The sequence below is a fragment of the Pan paniscus genome, chromosome X (genome assembly GCF_029289425.2).
Source record: "Pan paniscus chromosome X, NHGRI_mPanPan1-v2.0_pri, whole genome shotgun sequence".
Taxonomy (NCBI): domain Eukaryota; kingdom Metazoa; phylum Chordata; class Mammalia; order Primates; family Hominidae; genus Pan; species Pan paniscus.
The window spans coordinates 10,223,700-10,248,418 of record NC_073272.2 but is presented as its reverse complement, the minus strand read 5'-3'; the positions used below and the strand labels follow the sequence as shown (position 1 = coordinate 10,248,418).

At 39.3% G+C, this 24,719-nt stretch overlaps 1 protein-coding gene across 1 annotated transcript in view; it reads left to right on the top strand.

The window, feature by feature from the left end:
• The window catches only part of ANOS1 (anosmin 1), a 199,684-nt gene that overhangs the window by 163,050 nt on the left and 11,915 nt on the right, over nucleotides 1-24,719 (top strand). Inside the window, exons 8-9 of the mRNA XM_008959454.4 lie at nucleotides 592-736; nucleotides 11,358-11,504. Coding sequence (XP_008957702.2) covers nucleotides 592-736; nucleotides 11,358-11,504 — 292 coding nt within the window. The remainder of the gene's footprint in view (nucleotides 1-591; nucleotides 737-11,357; nucleotides 11,505-24,719) is intronic.

Genomic DNA, 24,719 nt, shown 5'->3' with positions numbered 1-24,719 from the left:
GGTGTCTCAGAGTGGCGAGGGCTCAGAATGATTTATTTCCATGGTATCTGAGACCAATAATTGGTTTAGAAACAGTATTTCAAAATACATTTGGCCTTTCTATGAAGTTTATTTTTATTTTTTATTTCATTATATTTTTTGAGACAGGGTCTCCCTCTGTTGCCCAGGCTGGAGTGCAGTGGTGCCATCACAGCTCACTGCAGCCACAACCTCCTGGGTTCAGTCTTGTCACCTCAGCCTCCTGAGTAGCTGGAACTACAAGTGCACACCACCATGCCCAATTAATTTTTTTTTTTTTTTGTAGAGACAGTCTTGCTATGTTTCCCAGGTAGTCTCAAACTCCTGGGCTCAAGCGATCCTCCCACCTCGGGCTCCCAAAGTGCTGGGATTGCAGTCAGGAGCCACCGCACCTGGCCTGAAGTTTATTTTGATCAGTAGTAAAACTGAATTTTCAGATCCCAAAGATATAGAAAAGTTGGTAAAAGAAATCAGAAGTTGGCACGCTTCATAATGACACACGAGATTTTGCAATGAAGATGAGAGACGTGGAAGGTTTGTAACGCATTTTGGGTATATTCTCTTAATTTCTAGTTTCAAAATTCTGTGATCCTGGAGAAACTCCAGCCAGACTGTGACTATGTTGTGGAATTGCAAGCCATAACGTACTGGGGACAGACACGGCTGAAGAGTGCAAAGGTGTCCCTTCACTTCACATCGACACATGCAACCAACAACAGTAAGTGACTGTGTCATGTTTTTCAAGATGATTGTGACTTGACGGGCGCCGTATCACAACAAGGCACAATGGAGGGAGAGTGGGTTTTTGATTTGGAATAATTATATGGCAAATCTTCTTACCCACATGCATGTGACAAAAGTATTTAAACTATGACATACGAAACAGTTTGACTTTTGAATTCTTTCTTATGGTTTTTATCTATTGTAGGTGCAATTTTGGTGTTGTAATGGAAATTTAAGAAAACTTATTGTGTCTCATTTTAACAGATTGACTGTTTTTATGTTTACATGACGTGCACATATGCATTCTGCATACTTGTTTTTCAGGAGAATACGTACAGTTAAACTGTTATAACTTGATGTTATTTCTGCTTCCACTGTTTCTGTAATTGTTGTTGTTGTTTTGTTTTGTTTTGTTCTGTTTGGTATTTTTGAGACAGAGTCTAGCTCTGTCACCCAGGCTGGAGTGCAATGGCGTGATCTCAGCTCACTGCAACCTTTGCCTCCCGGGTTCAAGCGGTTCTCCTGCCTCAGTCTCCTGAGTAGCTGGGATTACAGGCGTGCACCACCATGCCTGGCTAATTTCTGTATTTTTAGTAGAGACAGGGTTTCACCATGTTGGCCAGGCTGGCCTCGAACTCCTGACCTCAGGTGGTCCACCCGCCTCGGCCTCCCAAAGTACTGGGATTACAGTGTTTCTCTAGTTCTGTATACAATACACTTATTTTTGTGCAATTATTTTACATATTTATCTCCCAAATCAAAGTTGGGCACTTTGAAGGCAGAGACCAAAATAAATCATAGTACTGAGAATAATGTGTGTGTATGTACGCGAGTGGATAGGGGGCACAAAAAGTGGTGTGGCATGCCTGTTTTTCCTAGTACTACACAGTGGTCATAATTACTGCTTGAAAGGTTACTTAATACTCCATTGAGTGAAGTTACTAAATCATTCTCATATTGCTTTTCCTTGTTTCTTTTTTTCTTACCTAGTATGTTAGTATGTTTGCTGGGAACTGAGCAAAACAATAGAAGAGTCTTTCTTATATGACACTCATATCTTAGAGAATAAGTTACTTGATGTTTCTGGCTTTGTTCAAACGTCGATACCGGTTAGAACTGCCATGTAGGGGCTCCTAGCAAGGTTTCAGGAAACTGGGACAAATTAAATGAGAGTAGGAGGGAGGAGGCGTTTGTCGCAGGGGCTCCTCCGATGTTGATTTTTTAGGCTAGCAGGACCCCGTCATCATAGCTGCCTTTGATCAGGACAGTGGGCCTCGTTCAGAAGGAGAAGAAGAATGTGTTAAACATTTGTCTGAATTTAGGAAAGGCAATGCTGGCCCTGCAGAGTGAGACACAGGGGTTGCTCATAATTACCTTCCACCCCTGGGAAAACGTAGGATCCAAATGGACAGGTTTGTTTGAAATAATGCTTCAAAAAATGGTCCAGAAACAGAGATTTCTATCTCTTTGAGAAATAGTCTCTTTGGAGATTAAATGGACTTGAAATGGTCAATTTTTATGTGAGTCTCGGTACAATATAAATTTTACCTAAAAGTTCTCATGGAAATATGTTTAGTAACCTCATTCATTTTTAATCCATTCATCCATCTACTCATCGCATTGAAATTGTGTGCCTATGAATTATGACATCACTGTGTCTAATGCCAGGAATACTATATTATACTTATATATACACTATATACTGTAATACACTATATACACTATACGCACTGTATAGCAATATGTTCCATAATTTTCTATAAATAGTATGCACATAGGTATATATGTACACATATGCATACATATACACATGTGTCTACAAATACACACAAACACGCACATAACTATACACACATACATACTCATACACACACACACACATATATACACACACATACATTATTCCTAGCATGATGATGTATTTTGGTTTCTGCCTTAAAAGTGCCTGATTTTGAATTTGGGAGATAAATATGTAAAATAATAACAAAGATCTGGGTGTTGCATACAGACAGAACTACAGGAAACAGTGGAAGCAGAAATGACCAACATGGAGTTGAGGAATGAGAGTCACATCATCCCTCATGAAGTCCTGAAGAGTGAGCGATCTGCATGCCCACAAGGAATGGACATCATTCCACACAAATGCAGCAGCGTGGATAAGTGTAGAGAGTTAGAGAAGCGCATTGCATGGGCAGAGAACTCAGCGTGAGGAAAGAATGAAGGTGGATGGGCCACTGGTCTCTCCCCTGGAGGTCTCATTGAGTTGCAAGGATTTAACCACCATCTGTGTGCTAATGACTCCCTGCCCTCCCACCCTGACCACTCTTTGAACTCCAGAGTCCTGCATTCAGCCACCCACTTAGCACCTCCACTTGGATGGCTTGCAGATATTTCAAATAAAATGTTCAAACACAAGCTCTGGATTTTCGCCCATACCTGTTCCTCTCCTGGGCTCGCCTATCTCAGTAAATGGCACCAACATTCACCCTTTTGCTGAAGCCAAACATGCAGAAGTCATTCTTCATTTTTCTCTGTTTTTTCTCTCCAGAAATTCAATTCTTCAGAAAGTCCTTTTGTCTCTAATTTTAAATTCCATATGGAATCTGTCCAGTTCTTTCGCTTGTTCACGCTATTGTCTTTTCTTTCCTATAAATTGAAATAGTCTCCTAATTAGTATTATGTTTCTGCTCTTTCTTAAATATCTATTCTTTGTAAAGAGCAGTCAAAGTTTTCTTTAGAAAATATCAGCGTAGTTACAGATCTCTCTCTTTTTGGAGTTCCACTCTTGAGACAGCTACCTAGTTATCTTCAATTCTCTCTTTCTCCAAAACTTCATCCTTCACTATATTCTTCTATATTCCTTACCAACCCCCTTCTCAGGCCAAAATCCTTTAAACTTCAGTTTCATGCAAGAGCTGTCTTTCTCTACTGGTGGTGGAGATTTCATCTATTGTATAAAATAAGCATGTCTTTTAGTCTCCTGATTCTTCCAATAAACAACATTCTTTCCCCATTAGAAACTGGTATGGGATTGCAAATTCCCATAATTTAATATCTGTTAATTTCCAGAACCAAAAGCAAGGAGAAAAAAAGTCCAACTTCAACTTGTCCTTGTTGAGGTTACACTATCTAGAGCCTTGTCATGGTCCAGCCCACGGACAAAACTTTTATGGAACCCTGGATCTCTGTAGCATATCCACAGCTTCTTCACCCTTCCTGGGGCATCCCCACACAACCCTGTAACTCAGGGAGATATTCTTTAATTAGCTCCTTCTGCTACCCTCTCAAGTATGATTATAAACCTTTTTCTCTCATTTGAGCCACATTGCACATGGAGTGCACAGTCCCTAAATCCCTTCCTCTCAGTAAGCCATGCGGTTCCCCATAAATATAAACATATCTATTACATGGAGTACACAGTCTAGTCTAAATCCCTTCCTCTCAGTAAGCCATGCAGTTCCCCATAAATATAAACATATCTATTCTCATGTCCACGTTTATCTTCTCCTGTCTTCTGTATTCTAAGGTGGAGGCATCCTTCTGTATGTGGTGGACTTCACCATGCAGTTTCTAGACCCATTCCTTCCCAACTCAGATACCTGCATCCACTGAAGTCAAATCTCATCTACGTCAGAGACCATGGATTATCTACATATGTGGTCACAGTATCCGTCATAATCCCTGGCATATAAACACGGCAACAAAAATATTTTTGAAACCAAGTTAATTAGTTATTCCCTCGTTTGCCCACAACCTCAACCTATTCCTCTCCACTGGCTTGATCTGCTCAGCTTCCAGTTCTAAAGCAAACCTTTCATTGATGCTGGTTTCATTCTAGCTACCATCTTATCTTTCTCCTTTCCACATTTTTTCTCAAGTTTCTGCAATCTATTTTTCAATCTCACTTTTCCACCAAATCTGCCCCTGCTAATTTCTAAGTCTGGTGGATGTTTTCCATTGTAATTTTATTGACCATTTCTGGTGAGTTTGTCCTTGTTTAACTACACTTTCCCCATTGTTACATCTTGACCTTTGTATGTTTGACTCCCAGATGTCTTAATTTTTCTCATACCTCAGTTTCCTTGTAGGATCTCTTGCCTCCATCCAGCTCTTGGACATTGGAGTTCTCCAGGGTTCTACCTTATCTGCTCTGACAACTTAGTCACTACCTACTCATGGTCCGTTCTCAATGACTCAGCTCCAGCCTTGATTTCTCCACTAATACCAGATGTCTGTGGCCTGTCATTCCCTGTATCTCAATGTCACACAGGCATCTCAACCTCAACATACTCCACATTGAACTCACTCTCTCCACTTACAAAGCTCGATGTTCTCATGTATCTCTGGTCTCCATTGAGGTTACTACTGACCAGAAACTTGGGAGACTTCCTTTTACCACTTTCTGTTCACTTCAGTTTGTTTCTAGGTCCTGCAATTATTTCAGGACCCACAGGTTTCTTGAATTTTCCAGGAACATAGTAAGAGCTCAGTAAATTGACTGCAACTCAGCTGAATGCAACTGTCTTTCCATTCAACCAGCTCTGTGCCACAGTCTAACACGACAGCTTTCTTAAGCTTTCATCTGCTACGGTCATAAATACTAAAGGGGAAGAGAGAAAGAAATGGCTTTTGGTGTCATCTTGGAACAACCAAGGTTGGACATCTTTTACAAGCCATTTGCATATTTTAACTGTGTCCTCCAAGAGTTTGTGTTTTCACTTGGTTGACTATTCCAAAGGAATTATCTTTACCAGTGAGAGTTTTTAGCCAGGTGGGGAGACACTAGAATTATGGCAGTTAAATGAACAAAACAGGCAGTTAAATGAAAGAAATCTATTTGACCGGTTGATTCCCTGTGTTAAGGTCCTTTGCTAATTATCTTTTAAAACTAGGTAATACTTTAGCTGACCAATTAAGAGATAGGGTAGTTAATTAAGAGATATGGTAGTTAACCTATCAAAGACCACTTTATTCTCAGGACTGATTCCTCTTACATAGATTAGAAAAGGAATAAAAGAAAAGTAAGAAAAAAGAAGTCATAGTGCAAAGTACCTATAGTAACACATATTGTTTGGGTCTCAGGTGATTCCACAGAAGAGATTGACTTTTCAACGGATTATGTAGGATACAGTTGAATGTTTGTCAGGATTTTATATCCCAGTGTTGATATATAATCTCATAAACACTAGTCTGTGACTTTTATAAGAACATTATATATTTCATCATGAACCAACTAGAAGTAAAGAATAATTACAACGTTATAGTATAAGCAAGGGAAATTACATTTTATAGGAAGGAGAGTAGTAAATGTCACTATATAAATTACTTTTTGAATTATATTTTTCCAGGTCTGCAGGCTGCTAGGTGTTTTAATGATAAACACTTCTATTCAAGTGAAGGCTGAATGTTCATGCAGTTTAATGAAAGAATCCCTTGAAGGAAGTATGATATAACATTGTCTTTAATGGAAAGGTAGCTTGCTTCTTTGAAGGCAGGAGGAATATTTTCAAGTTTGACAGGTTCCAAATGTTTTATAGTTGCCTCATGGAACTGGAATTATTTTCTGGCTCTCCAGAACAAGAATAGATGGGAGAGAAAATACTCTGAATCTCTTGATGATCTATAAAATTAATCAAAACTTGGATGTTTGAAAAATAGTGTACATATTTTATTTTCTTAATTTCTATGACTATCGAGTGTAAATCAGACATCATAACTTTTTCAGAATATTGTAGATATGATATTATTCCATTTTTGCTTATTACTGAAAGTAGAGGAGACATTCTTATAAAGTCAGGGTCATACTGCTGGCATTGTAGTATGCACCTTATCTGTTTTTTACCCTGGCGTGTGTCAGCAACACTAATTGTTGGTGGATTTCTCTTCTCGAATCATTTTAATAAAGCAACAATGGTTCAATCTTAAGATATATAAAAATATGTTTTTACATCTATAATTAAATACTAAAGTTTGCCTAGGGCTGGGCGCGGTAGCTCACGCCTGTAATCCCAGCACTTTGGGAGGCCAAGATGGGCAGATCACTTGAGGTCAGGAGTTCAAGACCAGCCTGGCCAACATGGTAAAACCCCGTCTCTACTAAAAATACAAAAATTAGCTGGCCATGGTGATGCGTGCCTGTAGTCCCAGCTACTCAGGAGGCTGAGGCACGAGAATGGCTTGAACCCAGGAGGCGGAGGTTGCAGTGAGCTGAGATCGTGCCAGTGCACCCCACTACAGCTTGGGCGACAGAGTGAGACTCTGTTTAAAAAACAAAAAAAAGAAAGAAAGAAAAAGTTTGCCTAGGATATAAAGCAAGTAGGAAGACCAGATTGACATTGAGCTTAAACCTAGTATCTAAACACAGTATCTATCTAAACTGATTATCTGTCCTAGTTATCTGCTGGTGAGTTCTCAATATTATCACAGATTATTAGAAACATAAATGGGTTTGTGAAACTCTTAGATCCTGGCTGGGCACAGTAGCTCATGCCTATAATCCCAGCAATTTGGGAGGTCAAGGTGGGAGGATTGCTTGAGGCCAGGAGTTGGAAACCAGCCTGGGCAACATAGTGAGACTGTGTCTCTTAAAAAAAATTAGCCGGCTGGGCGCGGTGGCTCACGCCTGTAATCCCAGCACTTTGGGAGGCCGAGTCGGGTGGATCACAAGGTCAGGAGATCGAGACCATCCTGGCTAACATGGTGAACCCCCATCTCTACTAAAAATACAACAACAACAACAAAAAATTAGCCGGGCGTGGTGGTGAGCGCCTGTAGTCCCAGCTACTCTGGAGGCTGAGGCAGGAGAATGGCATGAACTCGGGAGGCAGAGCTTGCAGTGAGCCGAGATCGCACCACTGCACTCGAGCCTGGGTGACAAAGCGAGACTCCGTCTCAAAAAAAATTAAAATAAAATAAAATAAAATAAATGATTTTCAGTTTTTCACACATTGATTTGAACTCTTTAAGCTAAAATAGCCTAAATGCGAATCTAACAAATGTGCGTTTTTATTTTCCTTTCATCTGGTCCGTTGGATACACAATTCATTGGGCATGCCAGTGTCAGGAAAAATTGAGTTGATGTAGATTATCTTCTGGGGTCCACAGCTTTCCTTGACTGATCTTGTCTTACCACAGGTTGGGCATGTTCTCTCCATCTCATCTTTCTATCTTCCTCTCACCTGCCCAAGAATGCAAACCTCACTGCTTCTATTAGAAGAGTTTCGATAACACATTGTTTATAGGCATAAAATCAACACAGCTTACCCTTTTATCTCTCAGAGGGCTATTTGAAATTCAGAAAGCAGAAAAGTCTTGCATCAAAGGGCAGAATTTCTATGTATGCAGCCTGTTCACTCTGATGCTAGTTTCTTTTGCTGTGCAGAAGCTCTTTAGTTTAATTAGATCCCATTTGTCAATTTTGGCTTTTGTTGCAATTGCTTTTTGTGTTTTAGTCATGAAGTCTTTGCCCATGCCTATGTCCTGAATGGTATTGCCTAGGTTTTCTTCTAGTGTTTTTATGGTTTTAGGTCTAACATTTAAATCTTTAATCCATGTTGAGTTAATTTTTGTATAAGGTGAAAGGAAGGGACCCAGTTTCAGTTTTCTGCATATGGCTAGTCAGTTTTCCCAGCACCATTTATTAAATAGGGAATCCTTTCCTTATTGCTTTTGTCAGGTTTGTCAAAGATCAGATGGTTGTAGATGTGTGGTGTTATTTCTGAGGCCTCTGTTCTGTTCCATTGGTCTATATATCTGTTTTGTTACCAGTACCATGCTGTGTTGGTTACTGTAGCCTTGTAGTGTAGTTTGAAATCAGGTAGCATGATGCCTCCAGCTTTGTTCTTTTTGCTTAGGATTGTCTTGGCTATATGGACTCTTCTTTTGGTTCCATATAAAATTTAAAGTAGTTTTTTCTAATTTTGTAAAGAAAGTCAATGGTAGCTTGATGGGAATAGCATTGAATCTATGAATTACTTTGGGTAGTATGTCCATTTTCACGATATTGATTCTTCCTATCCATGTGCATGGAATGTTTTTCCATTTGTTTGTGTCCTCTCTTATTTCCTTGAGCAGTGGTTTGTAGTTCTCCTTGAAGAGGTCCTTCACAGCCCTTGTAAGTTGGATTCCTAGGTATTTTATTGTCTTTGTAGCAACTGTGAATGGGAGTTCACTCATGATTTGGCTCTCTGTCTGTTATTGGTGTATAGGAATGCTTGTGATTTTTGCACATTGGTTTTGTATCCTGAGAATTTGCTGAAGTTGCTTATCAGCTTAAGGAGATTTTGGGCTGAGATGATAGGGTTTTCTAAATATACAATCATGTCATCTGCAAACAGAGACAATTTGACTTCCTCTCTTCCTATTTGAATACCTTTATTTCTTTCTCTTGCCTGATTGCCCTGGCCAGAACTTCCAATACTATGTTGAATAGGAGTGGTGAGAGAGGGCATCCTTGTCTTGTGCCAGTTTTCAAAGGGAATGCTTCTGGCTTTTCCCCATTCAGTATGATATTGGCTGTGGGTTTGTCATCAATAGCTCTTATTATTTTGAGATACGTTCCATCAATACCTAGTTTATTGAGAGTTTTTAGGCATGAAGCGGTGCTGAATTTTATTGAAGGCCTTTTCTGCATCTATTGAGATAATCATGTGTTTTTTGTCATTGGTTCTGTTTATGTGATGGATTGTGTATGTTGAACCAGCCTTGCATCCCAGGGATGAAGCCAACTTGATCGTGATGGATAAACTTTCTGATGTGCTGCTGGATTCGGTTTGCCAGTATTTTATTGAGGATTTTCACATCAATGTTCATCAGGGATATCGGCCTGAAATTTTCTTTTTTTGTTGTATCTCTGCCAGGTTTTGGTATCAGCATGATGCTGGCCTCATAAAATGAGTTAGGGAGGATTCCCTCTTTTTCTATTGTTTGGAATAGTTTTAGAAGGAATGATACCAGCTCCTGTTTGTATCTCTGGTACAATTCAACTGTGAATCTGTCTGGTCCTGGGCTTTTTTTGGTTGGTAGGCTATTATTCAGAGATTCAACTTCTTCCTGGTTTAGTCTTGGGAGGGTGTATGTGTCCAGGAGTTTATCCATTTCTTCTAGATTTTCTAGTTTATTTGCATAGAGGTGTTTGTAGTATTCTCTGATGGTAGTTTGTACTTCTGTGGGATCAGTAGTGATATCCCCTTTATCATTTAATATTGTGTCTATTTGATTCTTCTCTCTTTTCGTCTTTATTAGTCTGGCTAGTAGTCTATCTGTTTTGTTAATGTTTTCAAAAAACCAGCTTCTGGATTCATTGATTTTTGGAAGGGTTTTTTGTGTCTCTATCTCCTTCAGTTCTCCTCTGATCTTAGTTATTTCTTGTCTTCTGCTGGCTTTTGAATTTGTTTGCTCTTGCTTCTCCAGTTCTTTTAATTGTGATGTTAGGGTGTCGATTTTAGATCTTCCCCGCTTTCTCCTGTGGGCATTTCGTGCTATAAATTTCCCTCTAAACGCTGCTTTAGCTGTGTCCCAGTGATTCTGGTACATTGTGTCTTTGTTCTCATTGGTTTCAAAAAACTTATTTATTTCTGCCTGAATTTCATTATTTACCCAGTAGTCATTCAGGAGCATATTGTTCAGTTTCCATGTAGTTGTATGGTTTTGAGTGGCTTTCTTAATCCTGAGTTCTAATTTGATTGCACTGTGGTCTGAGAGACTGTTTGTTATGATTTCCATTCTTTTGCATTTGCTGAGGAATATTTTACTTCCAATTACATGGTTAATTTTAGAATAAGTGCTATATGGTGCTGAGAAGAATGTATATTCTGTTGATTTGTGGTGGAGAGTTCTGTAGATGTCTATTAGGTGCACTTGGTCCAGAGCTGAGTTCAAGTCCTGAATGTTCTTGTTCATTTTCTGTCTCATTGATCTGTCTAATATTGACAATGGAGTGTTAAAACCTCCCACTATTATTGTGTGGGAGTCTAAGTGTCTTTGTAGGTCTCTAAGAACACGCTTTATGAATCTGGATGCTCCTGTATTGGTGGCATATATATTTATTTTAGCTCTTCTTGTTGCATTGAACCCTTTACCATTATATATTCCCCTTCTTTGTCTCTTTTGATCTTTGTTGGGCGACAGAGCGAGACTCCATCTAAAACAACAACAACAACAACAACAAAAAACTCCTGTAGCCAGCTCTGTGTCTGCCCAAATGGCCTCCCAGTTTTGCACTTGAAACTCAGGGGCCTGGCGGTGTAGGCACCCGAGGGAATCTCCTGGTCTGCCAATTGCGAAGACAGTGGGAAAAGCGTAGTTATCTGTTCTGGATAGCACTGTCCCTCACTCACGGCTTCCCTTGGCTAGGGGAGGGAGTTCTCCAACCACTTGTGCTTCCTGGGTGAGGCAACGCCCCACCCTGCTTCTGCTCGCCCTCCATGGGCTGCACCCACTGTCTAACCAGTCCTAATGAGATGAGCCGGTACCTCCGTTGGAAATAGAGAAATCACCCACCTTCTGTGTTGTTCTCGCTGGAAGCTGCATAATGGAGCTGTTCCTATTTGGCCATCTTGCCCAGGAATCTATAATTACTTTTAACAAGTAACTTAGAATGTTGTACTTTGTTGTAGAAGAACAGCTTGTGAAAACTAGAAAAGGTGGAATTCAAACACAACTCCCTTTTCAAAGACGACGACCCACTCGCCCGCTGGAAGTCGGAGCTCCCTTCTATCAGGATGGCCAACTGCAAGTTAAAGTCTACTGGAAGAAGACAGAAGGTACATAAACATTACTTACTTATTTCTTACTTGCTTTAAACAGCACAGTAATATAGAGATAGTTTTGAAGAAGTAAATGTCAAGCCACAGTATCGATACTAAGGCAAACGGTTGTTGAACACAAGTCTGAATGAGTTGACGGTTATCTCACATCTTGAAATCTACAACAGTCAATTGCTTAAATATTTTCCTTTCAGGGATATTAGCTTGTCTTCATTTCTTTCCCAGAGGGCTGATTGGCTGATGTTATATCCAAAACACTCAAAATATTCATTATTTTGAGCTGTAATTTTTGTTATAAATTATTAATTATTATTTTTTAAAGATCCATAATACAAATAATTTAGAAAGTAGGGGGGGAAAGTCACCTATTATCTCAATATCATTTCCTGAAACAGCACTTTGGTGGGTTTCCTTTCAGAAATTTTCTATGCATCTGTCTTTCACTCAGTTAGGGTGTGTGTGTGTGAGTGTGTTTTTAAAACATACACACATATTTCTGTGTAACATTATTTGACCTGCTATGTTGTCATGCATTTTTCATAACATTCTATAAATGCTACTTTGTATGGGTATATCTTAATATCATAATACATGTCATTATTCCAGTACAATGAAACATTTCAGTTCCTTTAGAATTTCTGTTTTCTAATTAAGGCTGCAATACATTTATCCTTAGGATAGATTCATTTCATTTGTTTGAACATTTATCTTTAACATAAATTCTTTTTGTTTATTTTTTTTTTTTACTCTTAGAATATTTGTTTTTCTATTATCAAGGTAGTACTTTTAGAATTTATTCAACATACAGTCTTTTATCTTTATCACTCTTATGCCTCTTAAAAACATAAGCAGAATAGATTGTTTCAAGAGTTAGGTTTTTAAAATTCTCCTCGCTCCTCTGAAATTCACTTTTACTCAAGGTATTGATGGGCCATGTGCCATAAGCAATATTGGTGTTGGAGTGGTTCCTATTCCAGGATTTTCTTTCAAGCTGCTGAAATCCATTCTGCAAGTAAAATAATATTATTATTAATATTAACATATTTTATTTCTATAATGTTAATTAAAGTTTCTTTATTCAACATTTATTGCATTAAGATTATATTATGTCTATATTACAGTTAATAATTTTATAAATATTAAATAAGAAAAGTATTTGATCTATTATATTGATTAATTAAAATATCAACATATTCATATTTAAAAAATAACATTTTATTAATATTAAAATTTTAAACATAATGTAATAAAATGAAAATGTAAACATCTACTATTGAAAAAGTAAATATCTCAAGCATACAAGAGTAACCACCACCATCCTGACTTTTAAAACTCAATATTTGTTTTGCCTGTATTTGAAATTTATCAGAATGGAATCACTCAATTTCTATTTGTATTTGGCTTCTTCCCATGAGCATTTTATGAGAAACCAATGCATTCTGTTGCATGAAACAATTCATTCATTTATATTGCTGCCTGGATGTCCTTAGTATACGTCAATCTGTGTATCCTTTCAGCTGTGGATGGAGATTTACTTATTCAGATGTGGAGCTATTAAGAATAGTACCAGTGTGAATGCCCCACGAACACATGTTGTTTGACGCATATTCTTCCATAGAGGTGGGATTCTTAGGCCGTAGAGTATGTCAAGCTTTAGAAAACATTAATAGTTTTCCAAAATGGTTGTACCAGTTTACATTCTCACCAGTAGGGCATGATGATGGTTCCAGGTGCTCCACATTCTCTCTGTCATGTGGTATTTTCCATCTTTGTAAGTTTACCCTTTCTGGTATGTTCATAGTGATACCTCATTGTTATTTGAATTCGCATTTTTCTGATGTCCAAGAAGTTGAGCACCTTTTTGTAAGTTTACTGACAATTGGATTTCTCTTTTTTGAAGGACTCTTTCAACTCTTTAGCTACTCTGTCCTGCAAGAGTGCTTTTAATATAGTATATACAAGTCATTTGGTGTTTGTTTGTTGAGACACAGTCTTGATCTGTCGCCCAGTCTGGGGTGCAGTGGCGCGATCTCAGCTCACTGCAACCTCCGCCTCCCAGGTTCAAGCGATTCTCCCGCCTCAGCCTCCTGAATAGGCGTGTGCCACCATGCCTAGCTAATTTTTGTATTTTTAGTAGAGATGGGGTTTCACCATGTTGGCCAGGCTGGTCTTGAACTCCTGATCTCAAGTGATCTGCCCGCCTTGGCCTCCCAAAGTGCTAGGATTATAGGCGTGAGCCACCGTGTCCAGCCATCATTTGTTTTCATGTAAGTATTTTCTTCCACTCTGATCCACTCTTGCATTTTTAACTTTCTTCTTAATGGGGTTTTTTTTTTATGGAGTTTCACTCTTGTTGCCCAGGCTGGTCCGCATTCTGGGTTCAAGCGATTCTCCTATCTTAGCCTCCAGAGTAGCTACGATTAAAGGTGGCTGCCGCCATGCCCGGCTAATTTTTTGTGTTTTCAGTAGAGACAGGGTTTCACCATGTTGACCAGGCTGGTCTTGAACTCCTGACCTCAGGTGATCTCCCTGCCTCAGCCTCCCAAAATGCTGGGATTGCAGGCACACCGCTCCCAGCCCTTAGTGGTTCTTAATTTTAGAGATAAGCAATTCATCATTTTGTTTCCTTTAGGTTTAGTATTCTCTATGTCCTGGTTAGGAAATCCTTTTTCATACAAAGGTCACAAAGATATTCTCCTTTCTTGTCTTCTTGTCCACTGTTTCACCTTTTGTATTAGTCCACTTTCATACTGCTATGAATACCTGAGACTGGGTAATTTATAAGGAAAAAGAGGTTTAATGGACACACAGTTCCACATGGCTGGAGAGACCTCACAATCATGGCGGAAGGTGAAGGAGGAGCAAAGGCATACCTTACGTGGCGGTAGGCAAAAGAGCGTGTCCAGGAGAACTGCAATTTATAAAACCATCAGATCTCATGAGACTTACTCACTATCATGAGAACAACATGGGAAAACCTCGTCCCCATGATTCAGTTACCTCCCACCAGGTTCCTCCCATGACATGTGGGGATTATGGGAGCTACAATTCAAGATGAGATTTGGGTGGGGACATAGCCAAATCATATCACCTTTTATTCTTAAGCTCTTTTACCCAGAATTGATTTTTGTTGTAGAGGGTCAGTGTTCTTTTTTTTTTCCTTCTGATCTCCTTCTCTGATACATCATGATATATTTTTTAAATGACTATTTTCCCCAAAGCTCTACAGTGCCTCATTTGCCCTAAATAGTGCATATATGTGCAAGTTAATTTTTGGACTTTCTATAGAGTCTTTGGCATATTTTTGCAATGTTGTGACAATACCTTACTGTCTTAACTACCATCGATTTATAAATATTTCTAATGATAGTCCTCTAGTTCTTATTTCTTTATCAAATTGTCTCAACTATTCCTGGCCTTTTGCATTTTTATATACATATTTGAATTAATTTTTTGATTTCCACAAAAACCTCCTGAGATATTTATAGAGATTGAATTCATCCACGTGTCAATGATTTTGAAGAATTCGCATCTTAAAAATACTGAGTGTTCCAATCTACAAACATGGTATGCCACTGTATTCAGGTTTAAAATTTTTGTCTCAACAATGTTTTATAATATATTGGATAGAAAGTATGATACTTTTTAATATGATTTTTCCAAGGTATTTGTGTTTATTTTTATCCTATTATAGATGGCATACTTTTTCCTCAATTTTACTTTCTGATTTTTGTTGTTGGTATATTATAAATATATTTTATATTCATATATTGACTGTGAATCCAGCAATATTGTTTTAGCACTTTGTTAATTATAACATTTTCTCTGATGATTTGTTTGCATTTTTTCTACAGAAACCATCATCTAGTTTGTAAATAATGAGAATTTTATATTTTCCTTTCCATATCTTTGACGTTTTAGTTTTCCCTTGCCTTAAAACTGGCTGAGAGTTTCAGTACAATGGTGACTAAAAGTGATACTATTAGGCATGATGTTTAAGTGTAAGGTTTTTGAAGACATCCCTGGTCAGATTAATACAATCCCCTACTCTTCTTACTTGCAAAGTTTTTGTTGTTAATGGATACTGGTTTTTATCAAATATTCTTACTTCATCTAGTGAAATGATCATACATTTTTCTTCTTTGTTCTATTAACATGATGAACTAGAGGAAACATTATAGATCACCTCCTAGGTCTGTTGTGAGGAGTAAATGAGATTACACATCCAGATTGGTTGGACCGGTGCCTGACACAAAGGAGACACCTTAGGTGTTTCAGTGTGAGGATTCTTACGGCACTGCTTATAGTGCAGAGAGAGGACAGGATGTCAGGACAGACGTAAAGAGCCTCTGAGCCCAGCCTTTTAAGGCTTGGTGTTGCTTTAGGACTGACTCTCAATGTTTTCTCCTTTGTGAACAACAAAGAGCAGTGCTTTAAGACGTGATTTAATTGTCCAATTTGCAATACAAGTGCTACAAAACTTAAGCATCTTATTAAATTTGCCAGAAGAAAAGAGATTCACCTTCACTGCACTGTATCAGCAAGCAGTAATATGACCAATATTCCCATACAATAATGATTTCAGTGCATGACAAATAGGAAACATGGTTGTTGGCATAGATATGTACACATATACACACATATACGCATATATACACACGCATTACTTTGAATAACTCAAAGTTAGAAATAAATGTGAAGAATATCCGTGGTTTTCTCAAATACTGAAATCTTTAAAGAAACCATAAGCAGAGAATTGTGTCAATATTTATTAATCAATATTAGAGTCCATAGTATTATCCAGTTTACGATGCATGAAATTGTGGACTTGATGATAAAGGGACAAGATCCAAAGGCAAGGAGTGACCTTGATTTGGGTTCCAAAAGTGATGCTGACTTGATTGATGTTTAGTGACTTGGACCCTGGGCCACAAAGGAGAAGCTGGGAGTGATGAGCTCATGTGACGGAGGTAAACTAGCCTCTATTTGTCAGTAATGATTTGTTTCACTAATGGAAATGCCTCGCAGTCAGTTAGTGTTCAAACTGTTTTCTTCATACCCATTTCCAGCCTCTGAGTTCTGTTAACCTCCAGGAATGCTACCTACTACAGACCAACATTAAGCCATCATCTAATAAGTACATATCCACGCTGGCCAGAGAACACTCTTTGTGGCTGGCCAAAACCTTGATTCCAAAGATATAACTGATTTCAAATATATTTCTAAAAGAGAATGTTCTGTGCGGTGGCCTTCAACAGTTGACAGTGTAGCCTCCAGTCAAAACTATTGTGGTTACAGTGTTACTGCTTACTCAAGAGACAGAGATTCATTCTACATCTTTAGTGACATGTCAGGATTTGTTCTGTGGATTTTTTTGTTGACCATGCATCTGCTCCTTGCCGTTTCAACTCATGCCCTCTCTATATATTCACGCTAAAACTTTCTTTGAAGTGACAGGAAGTTCTTAAAAACACTTGGTATGGATTCCCTTCAAAAGAATGGCAAAAATATGGAATTTGGCATTTTGCTTTTACCTTGTTTAGGAAGATCCTCCCAAAGAGTTTGGAATCTAAAAAGAACATTGTGTAAAAATATCTAGACAGAATACTTATGACTCTACTGAGTACGCTAAGCCCTTTACCAAAATAATAGGGTGTAAAAACAAATAGAGCTTAATTTTCCTACACAAATCCTGTGTCTGACAGCTGGTGGCAGAATCTTTTCATTTTCAATTAAAGTGACAAAGGAAATATAGAAAAAAAAGAAAGGGAAGAAAGGTCTGGTTGTTCTTTTAAGTTAATCCTTTAGATATGTAGTAAACATTGCAAACAGTAATAAGAGTCTTTAGATGAGTATTTTAATACATCCAAAAATGGTATGTTCAACTTTCATTTGAAAATGTGAAGTTTTAAAACTTTGAATTGGCCAGGCGCGGTGGCTCACGCCTGTAATCCCAGCACTTTGGGAGGCCGAGGCGGGCGGATCATGAGGTTAGGAGTTTGAGACCAGTCTGGCCAATATGGTGAAACCCTGTCTCTACTAAAAATACAAAAATTAGCCGGGCATGGGGGTGCATGCCTGTAGTCCCAGCTACTTGGGAGGCCGAGGCAGGAGAATCGCTTGAACCCGGGAGGCGGAGGTTGCAGTGAGCCGAGACCGCGCCACTGACTCCAGCCTGGGTGACAGAGCGAGACACCATCAAAAAAAAAAAAAAAAAAACACCTTTGAATTAACTTAGATATCAATGAATGCATTTCCATTCACTTTTTGTCTTCTTTTGCAAATGGACACAAATTACCGACTTTATGCCAGGCTGTGTGCCACGTGATGGGAATAGAATAACGGATAAGAGAGATTTCCTACCTTTAAGGAACCTGCAGTTCTGAGGCTTAGGCAGTTAGGCAGTTGCCACATAATAAGACATTATTCTTCATAGCAGTCTGGATAAACAGCTGAAGTAGTTGAGAGCAGAGAGATTTTGATGTTGTGTGCAGAGGAATTTTCACAGAGGAGGTAAAGTTTAAGGTACATTTTAAAGGCTGGATTACTTTTTTTGGCCAGGGAAGATGAACACTTCTGGCCCAGGACATGAAGAGGTGCAGCTGGGAGAAAGATCGGGAATGTCAAGTATTGGTGAGGTTGAGGAAGTGACTGTGTGAGACTGGAGAGACAGGTCAATGTCAAGTGATGGAGAAGCTTATATGTTATGCCAGGAAGCTTGGATTTTGTTCTACATGGAGGAGAGGGATGTGAAGTAGCAGGGGAAGTTCTGAGCAGGACTTGGAGATGTTAGCAAAAGCAAGTGTGCAAGGAATATGGATTGGAAAAGTTCAGAGAGAGCACGTCGGTTAATTTCAGTAGCCAAGACAAGAAATAATCAGATCATGAATTAAAGACAGCAGTAGGAGGAGGAAGGTTGGCGAGTTATGTAAGAGTATTATACAAGTGACCACATAATTTATTGTCTGAACTGGGATTTATTTGAGAATAAAAGGAGGCATTTGTAAACATTATTCCCCACCAACAGACATAGACTGTAACTCTCCCAGGAAAGCCAGGATGTATGGCCACTTGGATATTAAGACCTGCCTGAAGAGAAAAAGAGAAACGGATCTAAATGGAGTGTTTACCTTCTAGCTTGAATGACTAACAGTACTTCGACTAACAAAGATTGTGAGCAGTAGAATTATGATATGTTTCATGGGATATGTCTCCATGATATGGAGAATTTGGTTTTGGTGTGTCGAATTTGAGATAACTACATGATTGCCAGAAAATGTCATAGGCAGTCAGAAATACATACTTGTAGCTCAGGAGGCAGCTCTGTGATAGCATCGTGGATTTGACTGGAGCTATGTTCAATCCACTGACTATACTGTCAGGGGATCTGCAAATGTTAGTTGATTTCCACTGGATCACACACCCACTTACTATTAGGAGCTGAGAACAGCTCATGCTCTAATTAGAGTTTCGTATTTTCCAAAAAGTCCTTTTTCTTAAATTTTATCCATTCCCACTTCCCTTGTTATTTTAAATCTGAAAGCCAAATGAACATATAAATTGTAGCAGAGCTCATGATGTTGAACACATGATAGAAGGGAGTGGTAGAAAGCTTTGGGAAGTCCAAAGAACAATGAAGAGGAAAGTATGTGTTTCAAACTTATTCCACATTTTTCCTCCTTACAGAAACCTTTTATGTACTCACCACATGATCTACAGAATCCCAAACCAAAGTTTCCCCAGACATTCATAAAACATGCTCTTATTCATAATTATCACACATGTAGGAAAGGAGACCTTTGAAATGGACTCAGTATTACTAGCATAGGAGCCCTGTACGGAATGTGAATATCAGCACAGTTTCTGTCATGGGAAAGGACACTTTGGCTGGATTTTCTGGATTTTTTTGACTTTGTAAAATGAGAAATTATCTCCTCTGTATGAAACTCAATAGACCCATCTAAAGTGGTTTCAAACTCCTTGACAAGTAGCTGAATATTTTTGAATGATAATTTATTTCCAATTGTGGACACACTGAGTTGAAAACCTAAAAAGACTTAATGCTTTTGGCAAATAAGGGAAGAAAAGAATCTTGCTCATTAATCAAAACTCAATCATAAACAGAAATGGGTTCTTATGTCACATTTCCTAAAAGTGATGGTGGGCAAAATATTGCTTTTGGACTTGGAGTTAGGGACCTAAAAGCCCAAATCTATTCATTTCACTCAAAATTTTTCAGAGACAGTTTCAGTTATTAGGATGTAGCATGTAGTTTCATAGATAAATGAATTAAACGTCAAATATTAGCTTTCTTTACTTAATACACATAGTAGTTGGGTTATAATAGTGAATGCTCTGGGAGAAAATAAATATTTTCAACATTGCATTTGTAGAACAAACATTATTTTAAAACAATTTCACTTAGCTAATTTTGTTAGTAATTTTATTACTCCATTGATATTAGTTCATTTTTACTGTGTAATAATAGAATAAACAATTGTTTTAAGCTTTCTGGCCTGCCTGCCTGCCTGCCTGCCTGCCTGCCTTCCTGCCTTCCTTCCTTCCTTCCTTCCTTCCTTCCTTCCTTCCTTCCTTCCTTTCCTTTCCTTTCCTTTCTTCCTCCCTCCCTCCCTCTCTCTTTCTTCTCCTCTCCCCTTTTCCTTTCCTTTCCCTTCCTTTCCTTTCCTTCCTTTCCTTTCCTTTCTCTCTCTCTCTTTCTTTCTTTCTTTTTTTTTTGTCATAGAGACAGGGTCTTGCTCTGTCACCCAGGCTGGAGTGCAGTGGCATGATCATGGCTCACTGCAACTTCAAACTCCTGGCCTCAAGCAATCCTCCTGCCTCAGCCTCACAAGAAGCTGGAACTACAGACATGCACCACCATGCCCAGCTAATTTTCTTTTCTCTTCTTTTCTTTTTTTTTTTTTTGGAGTTTCTCTCTTGTTGCCCAGGCTGGAGTGCAATGTCACAATCTCGGCTCACCACAACCTCTGCCTTCCGGGTTTGAGCGATTCTCCTGTCTCAGCCTCCCAGGTAGCTGGGATTACAGGCATGCACCACCACGCTTGGCTAATTTTGTATTTTTAGTAGAGACGGGGTTTCTCCATGTTGGTCAGGCCGGTCTCGAACTCCCAACCTCAGGAGATCCACCCACCTCGGCCTCCCAAAGTGCTGGGATTACAGGCGTGACCCACAGTGCCTGGCTGCCCAGCTAATTTTTTAAAAAATATATTTTTTGTAGAGATGCGGTCTTGCTATGTTGCCCAGGATGGTCTCAAACTCCTGGCCTCAGGTGATCCTTCAGCCTCAGACTCCCAAAACACTGGGGTTGAAGGCATGAGCCACTGCATCTTGATGGTTTTCTGGCTCTAGACTTTGTGTCTCTACAACGTAAATGTGAAAAGTTAGTTCAGACATAGAGGAAACATTCATGCTTCTATTTTAAGTACAAATGCCTATGTGATACTCAAAAATTCTTATTTTAGTTGTACATCAGAAAGTTCTGTTTCACCAGATCATGTTTACAGATAGAGTATGAGGCATTGATCCATGAGAGGACTTCATTCAACTAACCTTTACTGAGCACCTACTGTATGCAATGCACCATTTCCGATGCTAAAACACTGCAAAGAGGCAGACAGAAATCCCTACCCTGATGGAATTGGCGTTCTGTGACACCTCTCTAAGTGTGTGCCCCCTTCCCTAGTGCTGTGACTTACAATTCTTTTTAAAGCAATTATTATTCTGGAGAACCCAAGGATTGCCTCTTTCTCAGAGCTCTAATGTCAATAACCCTATCATTCTTGGTCATTAGACTTTTGCGAACTGAGGAATTCACATTTAATGAAAAATTTTAGAGCCCTTTATTTATGCCAGACACTGTGAGTTACATCTATTTGAAAAGAAAATTAGGCCCATCTAATTTTTGAACCATAGTTGAAGCATATTACAAGTAAATTTTTTATCACTTAAAAATACTTTTCAGGTACTTTCTTTGTAATGTCATTTATTTGTGGAAGGAATTAAGCTAAGGAACCAGATCAATTGGGTATTTAGCACAGAATTTTCAGATACAGCCTTTCAGGAAGTGTTTGGCTATTTATTTTATTTTATTATTATTTTTTTAAGACAGAGTTTTACTGTTGTTGCCCAGGCTGGAGTGCAATGGCACGATCTCAGCTCACCGCAACATCCACTTCCCGGGTTCAAGCGATTCTCCTGCCTCAGCCTCCCGAGTAGCTGGGATTACAAGCATGTGCCACCATACCCAGCTAATTTTTGTATTTTTAGTAGAGACAGGGTTTCACCATGCTGGCCAGGCTGCTCTTGAGCTCCTGACCTCAGACAATCCACCCACCTCAGCCTCCCAAAGTGCTGGGATTACAGGCATGAGCCACCACGCCCGGCCTGAACTATGCTATTTTCAATATTCTAGTTACAGATTGAGACCTGCAGTCATAACCTAAAATACAAGCTCTTAGGATTTTAGTAATTGGCAAGATAAAGCTAAGGACATGATGTTTGTATAAATGACTTCCATCAAAGCGAATATCTATGAATTGATCTGTTAAAATTGAGCTCAAGTCACATAAATGAGTGTGGGCATTGTTAGGGCTTGCTTTTAAAAAACAAATGTCCCCATACTGGTCATTTGGGGGTGCCATTTACAATACTTCCAGGGCATTTTTAATCTAAGTTTAATTTATATTTTACTTTCTCAGATTGCTTTTAATTACCTTATGTAATATCATGTCTTTTCACACTTTCTTCCATATCTTAGATTATAAGGAATTATTTTCACTGTTGCCAGAATGAGTAGAGAAATAAAAGTGAATTTGAACTGGTGTACCTTCGTTCACTTATTTATTCATTAAATGTTTACTGTCTGTTTATCACCTGCCAGGCACCATGCTCATCTTTGTTTATGCAACAGTGACAGCAAATAGGCATTATCTTTATAGTTATGGAGCTCTAACCAAATGGGGTTGACAGGGATTCATGAAGTAACCACAGAATCAAACAAAACATTGGGAACGAGAGGAGTGTCTGCATGAGATGAATATGCAGAGGCAGTGGAGACCTGGAAGCCAGGCTGAGTATTAGTGTCTTTATTCAGAGGGCAGAGAAAAGCCATTCAATGACTCAAAGCCAACCTTGAGATGGGGATATTACCCTTAATTATTTGGGTGGAAACGAATACAGTCACAAAAGTCCTTAGAAGTAGAATAGGGAAGCAGAGTGCAAGAATCAGAGAGATGGCATGGTGCGAAGGACTCAGCCCAGTGTTGTTGACTTTGAAGCTGGTGGAAGGGCACCACCAGCCAAAGAATGCCAGAAGCCTCTAGAAACCTGAAAAGTCATGAAAATACATTCTTCCCTGGAGCCTCCAGAAAGGAGTACAGGCCTGCCTTGATTTTAGACCAGTGACACCCATTTCAGACCTCCAGAAGAGAAGACATTTATATTGTTTCAAGCAACTACACTCAAGGTAATTTGTCACAGCAGCTGTAGAAAACCAGTACATGAACTGATTTAAAACTCACACCAAACCTATTGCACTGGCTGAATTAGTATCCTTATTCTCAGATAAAGGGAATGAGGCTCACTGAGGCTGCTGGAGTTGCTTGCTGAAGCCCACTTTCCTCGAAGGTCATGTGTGGGGTCAAAATTCTGCATCCTACAGCCAGAAAGAAAAGCGTGAATGCAAGGAGCAGTTGAGGTGCAGAAATCAACATGGTAGCTACAGCAAAGTTGAGTTTGGAAAGCCTCCACATGGGAGAGGAAGGAGGGAGCATCAGCTCTTCAAGGGACTAGCTCAGGTGGAAGTAGACATTTGGGAGCTGTCAGCAGAAAAATTTTTCAAACCATGGGAATCAATGAAGTGATTCATGGAGGTGACACAGAGAGAAGATGAAAGTGCAGTGAACTCAGACATGGCGAGATTTAGGGCTAACAAAAGGGAGGGAACCCAAAAGGAGTGGCCCATGTGTCACTCTTGATGCTGCCTCCTATGAAAATATAATTGCATTGTAAAATATGTAAAGGATTTTTAGGATATGGAGGATCCCCAGGGCAGCCAAGCCTCCTTGTATTGCTGTAATGTAGCCACCCCAAGTCCCCTGACTGCTCTGCACCAAAGACCTTCAGTCATCCGTCATGCTCCGTTCTCATGTCAGCACTTTGACACGTGCTGTGTATTCCCTGCTGGTAGAGCTTTTAAGCTGCCCAGTATTGTAACCATGGCCATCTGCAGCTGTTTAAATTTAAATTAATTAAAATGAAACAGAATAAAGAATTTAATTCCTCTGTTAAACAGAGGACATGTGAAATGCTTTATAGGCACAGGTGACTAGTGTTTACCACAGACAGAACATTTCCATCACAACCGCCAGTTCTGTTGGACAGGGCTGGCTGAGAACACCCTCCCACAGGTCTCTGCAGTGCCACTACCCACTGCTACACCTTCTTCAAGTCCTGACTCAGAATTGAACACACGCCAGCCGCCTTATATAAAATCAGCACTTTTTGTCAATCCACCCTACTGCCCTTACCTTCTTTTTGTTTTTTTTTTTTTTAAAGGGGGATGGTGGGGGACGGAGTTTTGCTCTTGTTGCCCAGGCTGGAGTGCAGTGGCGTGATCTCAGCTCACTGAAACATCCGCCTTCCGGTTTCAAGAGATTCTCTGGCCTCAGCCTCCCGAGTAGCTGGGATTACAGGCGCCTGCCACCACGCCCGGCTAATTTTTGTATTTTTAGTAGAGAGGGGGTTTCACCATGTTGGCCAGGCTGGTCTCAAACTCCTGACCTAGTGATCTGCCTGCCTCGGCCTCCCAAAGTGCTGGGATTACAGGCGTGAGCCACCGTGCCCAGCCACCTTCCGTATTTATATGTAGACTTACTACCTTCTAACATAATATCTGTCTTATCTATGTATTGTATTTATCCTCTGTTATTATTGGCCCCATTACTATGTAAAATTCAGGAGGGCAGCAGCCACTCCTGTGTGATTATTTCATTGCTGTTGAATGGAAGAACATGAACACACTCAGTGATTTACTTCAGCCTTGTGCATAGCCTATAATTCTTTTTTTAAAAAATAAACTGTTGATGTCTGCTATGTAAAAATTAAAACCTCTAGTACGTGATTTCTCTTTTAACTAAATGCCCGGAGTGCCCACTTTTATATCTGTTTGCTTTCTCGGATTTAAAGTTCTTC